Below are 7,441 nucleotides of genomic sequence, written 5' to 3'. Positions count from 1 at the left end.
GGGGGGGGAGGGTAAAACTTACATAGGTTAATCGTACATTTAGGATTATTGAAAGGGGAGAGGGCCGGGTAGATTAGAGGATGCACACATACGTGTGCAAGGTGCTGCATGTAAGTTTACTATTTCCGATACTATAAACGCGTCCAGACGCGCAACTCATGCATCATTCACAAACAATAAATCTCTACACAGGAAGGTTTCTCAGTCAGCTAGCGAAATGGCTTTCGCGCTCAATGCGTCTTGCTACCCTTCGTCTTTCCAGTCGTCGCTGCTCCCGAGGCGGATGGCAGCAGCGGTGATGATACCGAGGCGGAGGAATGTTCTGCCGGTCATTAGGGCGGTCGCGGTGGCTCCGCCCGCCCTGGCGCCGGCTAAGCCAGCAGCTGTGAGGGGCCGGACCGTGTCGGATACCATGGCCAAGCTCATGGGTGCGTGCATGTGTTGTACATTGCATTGCATGTAACGGACGTGTGGACTCTGACCGGATATTCGGGGTCGATGTGCCCTGAGTAGACAGCGCTCATCCCGTATATCACCGCCGGTGATCCTGACCTGGCCACAACGGCGGAGGCGCTGCGTCTCCTGGATGCCTGTGGCGCCGACGTCATTGAGCTCGGCGTGCCATGCTCCGACCCCTACGTGGACGGTCCGATCATCCAGGCTTCAAGTGCGAGGGCTCTGGCGGGCGGTGCGACAATGGACGGCGTGCTGGCGATGATCAAGGAGGTGACGCCGGAGCTGTCGTGCCCGGTGGTGCTCTTCTCGTATTACAGGCCTATCTTGTGTCGAGGGTTGGCCGAAATCAAAGAAGCCGGTGTGCACGGTAGATAGCCTTTTCTCTTCATTTGATGATTATATTCACAATTTGGCATGCAGGTACAGGAGCTACTACTGATCCAGTTTCTCTTGATCTTATGTACATCTCCATCCCAGGTCTTATAGTGCCTGATCTCCCTTACGTAGCCGCGCATGCATTATGGAGTGAAGCCAAGAAGAACAACCTCGAGCTGGTATTTCCATCATGTGTCATTCATCAGCAAGCGAGCATTTCAAATTCTTTACACTATAGATATCGCACTGCCAGAAAGTAGGAAAACTCTATCAATCTGATATACAATTGATGTATTCAGGTGCTGCTCACAACACCAGCCATACCAGAAGAAAGAATGAAGGAAATCACGAAAGCTTCGGAAGGTTTCATTTACCTGGTAGATTTCAGCACATGCAATCCACACCGTTCATTTAAAGTTACCAGCTCCTAATTAACACTGCATTCTCCAACTTAACCGTATTACACAGGTGAGCGTCAATGGAGTTACAGGTCCCCGTGAAAACGTGAATCTGCGGGTTGAGTCCCTCATTCAAGAGATAAAAAAGGTACGTATCTCTAATTTGAAAGAAGAAGAAAAAAAGATTACCGTAAAATTCTTCTGTATTACTATTATATTAGTTTATACACGTGATCTAGTGTCCAAGAAATGAAGAGTCTAGATGGCTGCTCAGTAATTCTCAGTCACTGACCACGGGTTTGTGCTGGTTGCAGGTTACTGACAAACCTGTTGCTGTTGGCTTTGGCATATCAAAACCTGAACACGTAAAGCAGGTAAAAAATGGTCCATATTTAAATTGTGTCCCAAGAGCTAACAAGATCCACAGCTGTAATTACAAACATCAATGCACATGGACAGATTGCAGGGTGGGGTGCGGATGGGGTGATCATTGGCAGTGCGATGGTGAGGCAGTTAGGTGAAGCAGCTTCGCCCAAAGAAGGATTGAAAAGACTAGAGGCATATGCCAGGAGCATGAAGAATGCACTACCATGATGAAGTGTGTGGATGGACGCAGCACCAGTAAATAAATTGATCGGAAGCCTAGTAATAAAGCTACTCCGGCTAGATCGATCGTCATCATATTATTAGCATGTGGAGTTAGAAATCGGAGTACTATGTACCGTGATTCCAGTTCAACGAGTAGATCGTCATTGTATCGTTAGCCTTTAGCCGGTGATGGTCCTGAGTAACAAGTTTATTGGAATAAGCCGTGTATATACAAAAAAATGTGCTTGAATCCATGGCTCGGCAAATAAAACAAGATGTGCTCATGCTTCCGTTGATGCTTCACTATTTTTGTTCTCTCAGTGCTGAATGTTTGCTGGCAAAAGTGACCGCGCGGTAACATCATGAGACGTGCATGCTTGATGCTCATCGGGACATCGTTCTACGATTCTAGCTATCTTCTTTGTTTATTTCATATGCAGGCCTTCATATAAACACACATAAATTCATCCCTATAATTCGTGAGCGACATGTCGTCCAACATGTCATGCGAAATAATTATTCTTTAATAGGTGGCATCATACATTGTTGTCTTCAGCAATTAGTGATGGTAAAGATGCTATGTCATCTGAAACCAACATGTGCCCGCAAAAAATAAAATAAAAAATCTATGTATAGTCGTTCAAATAATAAGATATTGGAATGGAGGGATTTTTAGGACGAAATTAGGATGTGCCTTGGTTAACGTGCTGAAAATAATTCCTTTCCTAGACTAGTATCTTTCTTATCCCCTTTTTTCCAGCGCATTGCATGAGAATCCACTCCCATTATTTTTATGTTTCTCTCTTCCATATAGGCAAAAGTGTCATGTAGACGAGATATAAGCCTATTATATTTATTTGGACCGTCTGTCCCAATTTGCTCTAAACTATTTATTTCCAAGATGAGGATATGTTCTTGATTTGAACCGTTTGTCACCTTCATAACACTCGCTATGAAAACTGTTTTAATAGTAGTACTTTCACAACTGTAGTTCATTCTTTGCGAGATAATTGTACTAGAATATTTATATCACATTGCAATACACGGGCATTGTTCTAGTTGATTTAAAAGACTCTTTTATTGACTTACAATGTAACACTAATAAAATACAAAGCATATAATGAACATACCTCGACCTCTGCATGAATAAAATGCACATAAGCTAAAGGATGGTTAATTGATGCATATTGCCATTAATCTGGTTCTTATACAATCTTAGGAAAAAAGAATCCTCCAGCTGCTCCGCCTCCTTCTCCTCCTCCTCCAAGAAAGAAAGTTAGAGCTCGTGCCTCTCGCCGGTGTCGGCGCAGGTCCGCCTCGTCTCCGGTGGCCCTAGGGCCATGGAGGCATGGTGGATCCTGGCAAGGGCTGGCGGAAGGGCTCCGTTTTTAGTCATTTTTTCAATCTTGTTAGGGTTTGTGTCCTACTCAGGAAGGCGAGACGGCGGCGGCTCCCTGAAGATGGAATAAAGGTCTCGCCGCCTAGCCCCCGTTCCGGCGGTGCGTCTAGCATCGTGGGTGGGCGTGTGGAGGTGTGTCTCCGGCAAATCTATCTTTGATGGATTTGCTCGGATCTCGTCGTTATTCGTCTACGTTCGTGTGTCTTCAGTTTGGATCCTTCCGATATACGTTATTTTTCATCGATGGCGGTTGTTGTTCTGGGGTGCTGGTCCTATGGGGCCTTAGCATGACGACTTCCCGACTGTCTACTACAAGTTGTGCCCGGCTCCGGCGATGGAGGGACGATGACGGCGGCGCGCCTTCGGCTCGTTTCGGTGCTTGTACTCGTCGCTAGGTGTACGGATCTGGATGTAATTTTTATTTCTGGTGTTCGTTGTACTGCCATGATTGAAGACGAATAGATTAGAAGTTTTTCCATAAAAATATATACACGCATGGGAACTAGTATAACTGAAGGAAACAATATACTCCCTCTGTTTCAAAATAGATGACCCAACTTCGTACTAATTTAGTAGAAAGTTGGGTTTGGGTCATCTATTTTGGAACGGAGGGAGTATAACTTGGTGCGTGTCGGACTGTCAGTAATCCATGTTACATGTTCATATATGCTATATATATAGATAAACGCACCGATGGAGAAGCTAGGCCTCACCGCGAATTATAATTGAAGGAAACAATATCATAACTTGGTATATTGCTCCATATGCTACATGCGCATGGATCTTGGGCTATAAATGAACGCACCGATGGAGAAGCTAAGCCTCACAGCCAGTAAGAACTAACGATAGCTAGCTCTCTTTTAGCATTCTGCCATGGCTCACGTACATGTAGACGAGATGCTCCACGAAGCAGCAGCAGCCGCTCCACGATCTCTCTTGATTGCGACTGCGGTGCTCTTCTCCCTTGTGGTTCTGCCGCTCCTACTCCGCATTATTGCCAAGCAGGGAGCGGCAAGCGATGCCAAGCTGCTGAGCCTGCTCCCATCTCCCCCGACGAGGCTCCCCATCATCGGGCACCTGCACCTAATGGGCGATCTTCCCTACGTCTCCCTCGCTGGCCTGGCCGCCAAGTACGGCCCGGAACTCATGCTGGTACACCTCGGTGCCGTGCCCACCGCCGTCGTGTCCTCGCCGCGCACTGCTGAGGCCGTCCTGCGCACCCACGACCACATCTTCGCATCGCGGCCGCGGTCGATGGTCTTCGACATCATCATGTACGGGCAGACGGACTCGTGCTTCTCGCCCTACGGCGAGCACTTCCGGAAGGCCAGGAAGCTCGTGACGGTGCACATGCTCAACGCCAGGAAGATACGGTCCCAGCGCCCGGCCCGGGAAGAGGAGGTCCGGCAAGTGATTGGAAAGATCGCCAAGGCCGCAGCCGCGCGCGAGGCCGTGGACATGAGTGAGCTCCTGCACTCGTACGTCAACGACCTCGTTTGCCGTGCTGTGTCGGGCAAGTTCTCCAAGGAGGAGGGGCGGAACAAGCTGTTCCGAGAGCTCACCGACATCAACGCGGCGCTCCTGGGAGGGTTCAACATCCTCGACTACTTCCCGAGCCTGGGGAGGTTCGAGTTGGTCTGCAAGGTGGCGTGCGCCAAGGCCCGACGGGTGAGGAAGCGGTGGGACCTGCTCCTCGACAAGCTAATTGACGACCATGCAGCAAGGATGGTAAGCCGTGAGGGTGAGGCCCAGCCGGAGCAAGAAGAAGACAAAGACTTCATCGACGTATCCCTATCTCTTCAGCAGGAGTATGGTCTCACCAGGGACCATATCAAGGCCATCTTGATAGTAAGTGCACCATTTGCGTTTGCCATCTCTATTTCATATCTACTTTACTTGCTGTGGTAGCTCAATATCCACGTCTGGTACATGCAATTCCAGGACATGTTTGAGGCCGGCACGGACACCTCGTATATGACGCTGGAGTTTGCCATGGCGGAGCTCATACGGAAGCCACACCTTATGAAGAAGCTGCAGGAAGAGGTAAGGAGGAATGTACCCAACGGGCAAGAGATGGCCGCCGAAGACGATCTCCCCAACATGACCTACCTCAAGGCTGTCATCAAGGAGACACTCCGGCTGCATCCGCCGGTACCTCTCATGATTCCACACTTCTCCCTAGATGCCTGCACCGTTGATGGCTACACGATCCCAGCAAACACTCGTGTCGTTATCAACGCCTGGGCACTCGGCAGGCACAGTGGCTACTGGGAAAATGAAAATGAATTCCAACCTGAGAGATTTATGAATGGAGCCGGCGTTGATTTGAAGCCAAATGAGTTCCATTACTTGCCATTTGGGTTTGGACGAAGAATGTGCCCTGGGGTTCACTCGGCATCAGCAACGGTCGAGACAATGCTGGCAAACCTCGTGTACCGATTCGATTGGAAGCTTCCACCCGGATTGAAGGAAGAAAACATAGATATGACTGAGGTGTTTGGAATAACAGTTTCAAGAAAGGAAAAGCTCATCTTAGTCCCCGTGACCGCATGAGTGCACGTAGCGTGCAGCTCAAAAAGTTGAGCCATCATGGTATTTGGTGCGCCCATATATGAATGTATTCAGAACTTCTTTTTATTTCAAAAATAAGGTTGAAATCCTGGACCTCTACATCATTGTAATGCGCACAACTAGACAAATAAATGCGAATTGTTTTTATGTGTGTTGTTGCATTTGTTATCTAAGTAATCAGCACTGATTGACAAGCAATCAGAGTTGATGACTTAGGTAACAATACTTGAAAATAAATGAGTATCCTTTATTTCACTACTGGAATTTTCGTATACGCCGGGTGCCAGGCTCTTCGCCGAGAACTAAAGCACGGGCACTCGGCAACCTCACAGAGGTCAAGAGTACTTCTCGACAACAAGCACATCTCACCAAACAAAGGATATTGCGGAGAGTAATATTTGTCAAAAGGGTCACACTTGGCAAATCCTGTTTGCCGAGAGCCAAGCAGCCGTCACACAACAAACTTTTGCCACGTGGCTCATCCGGCGGCGGATAACGGCACAGTCACGGTGGTACTTCTTTGCCGAGAGCAGCACTCGGTAAAGATTTGGCAAAGATTAGTCCCACCTCGCCTAACGACAAGCAGAAGGACCTGTTCAAATAGTCAGGTAGTCCAGATGCAGTAAGCTCCGGTCCTCATTACACTCCTGTTAAGGAGATAGATCATCACTTTGAATCTTCACCTGTCCTGGGCAGAGAAGATTCACATTGACAGACCATCTTCCTAATGATGGATGCCGACACTTTTTATTAAGTCAATTATTATTACTTTTTAGCCATTTTCCTAATCTTCACCTGTTCCGCTTGTAAACCTTTTTAGCCATTTTCCTAATCTTCACCTGTTCCGCTTGTAAACCTAGTCTCTGGGTCTCGAAAGGGAACTTGTTCGGTTTGTGTAGGAAGTGCGGGTCCTGTTGTTCTGTTGACCTCCAAAATTCTCGTGCTCTCAAAGGAGGCCATCGCATGACACGTACCAGGCCCCCGCATTTTTCGGACCCACGTGCAATATTTGAGACATTTATTGCTCGGCTAGGGTTTTATCACCAGAAATTGCATATCTGCAAGGTGACACATGAAATCATGCCCGGAAGCAGCATGAAAAATCCTATATGATGTCCTTGCGACATGCATAGGCTTTGTGCATACGAGGGAGGGGCATGCCCTGCCACCGAAGGGCGGAAGTACCTCGACGACATGCCTGATACAGCCGTTTAAATCCTCAGAAAATTGTACGATGTCGGAATTCCTCGAGAACTGGTACGGGTGTCATCACATGGCCCCTGTAGGGTGTGGTAAAAGTTTAGGTGTGTTTCGCATAAGCCTCCCCTGATCCCGCTTGTAAATTGCACCATCTCCGAGCTAGTTTCTTGGTATCGAGAGGGAACGTGTCCAGTTTGTGTAGGAATTGCGGGTCTTGTTGCTTTGTTGGCCTCGAAACTTCTCGTGCTCCCAAAGGAGGCCATCACATGCCACGTGCCAGACCCCCGCATTTTTCGGACCTGCGTGTAATATTTGGGACATTTATTGCTCGGCTAGGTTTTTTATCATCAAAAAATGCAGATATGCAAGGAGGCACATGAAATCATGCCCGGAAGCGGCATGGAAAATCCTATGTGATGCCCTTGCGACATGTGCAAGCCTTGTGCAGACGAGG

The 7,441-nt window shown here is 48.1% G+C and overlaps 2 protein-coding genes across 2 annotated transcripts; both read left to right on the top strand.

Annotated features, from left to right (window-relative positions):
* Positions 1-129: 129 nt before the first annotated feature.
* On the top strand, positions 130-2,128 carry LOC119293741 (indole-3-glycerol phosphate lyase, chloroplastic-like). Its single transcript, XM_037572113.1, has 7 exons — positions 130-443; positions 518-823; positions 934-1,010; positions 1,131-1,208; positions 1,300-1,377; positions 1,544-1,603; positions 1,689-2,128. Exons 1-7 carry the CDS (start codon positions 218-220, stop codon positions 1,821-1,823), a joined length of 960 nt encoding a protein of 319 aa, XP_037428010.1. The 5' UTR covers positions 130-217; the 3' UTR covers positions 1,824-2,128.
* A 1,903-nt stretch (positions 2,129-4,031) lies between these two features.
* On the top strand, positions 4,032-5,934 carry LOC119290824 (indole-2-monooxygenase-like). Its single transcript, XM_037569473.1, has 2 exons — positions 4,032-5,064; positions 5,158-5,934. The coding sequence occupies exons 1-2, from the start codon at positions 4,090-4,092 to the stop codon at positions 5,767-5,769; spliced, it is 1,587 nt and encodes a 528-aa protein (XP_037425370.1). The 5' UTR covers positions 4,032-4,089; the 3' UTR covers positions 5,770-5,934.
* The last annotated feature ends 1,507 nt before the right edge of the window (positions 5,935-7,441 follow it).

Source organism: Triticum dicoccoides, chromosome 4B, assembly GCF_002162155.2.
Source record: "Triticum dicoccoides isolate Atlit2015 ecotype Zavitan chromosome 4B, WEW_v2.0, whole genome shotgun sequence".
NCBI lineage: Eukaryota > Viridiplantae > Streptophyta > Magnoliopsida > Poales > Poaceae > Triticum > Triticum dicoccoides.
The sequence above is the reverse complement of the archived record's forward strand: the minus strand, read 5'-3'. Positions and strand labels throughout refer to the sequence as shown.

Bases quoted from the DNA above. Each gene is read 5' to 3' on its own strand.
- LOC119293741 (XM_037572113.1), top strand. From the start codon at position 218: ATGGCTTTCGCGCTCAATGCGTCTTGCTACCCTTCGTCTTTCCAGTCG. The intron at 1,209-1,299 runs GTAGATTTCAGC...CGTATTACACAG, and splicing joins CGGAAGGTTTCATTTACCTG to GTGAGCGTCAATGGAGTTAC. The intron at 1,378-1,543 runs GTACGTATCTCT...TGCTGGTTGCAG, and splicing joins TCATTCAAGAGATAAAAAAG to GTTACTGACAAACCTGTTGC.
- LOC119290824 (XM_037569473.1), top strand. From the start codon at position 4,090: ATGGCTCACGTACATGTAGACGAGATGCTCCACGAAGCAGCAGCAGCC. The intron at 5,065-5,157 runs GTAAGTGCACCA...ATGCAATTCCAG, and splicing joins ATATCAAGGCCATCTTGATA to GACATGTTTGAGGCCGGCAC.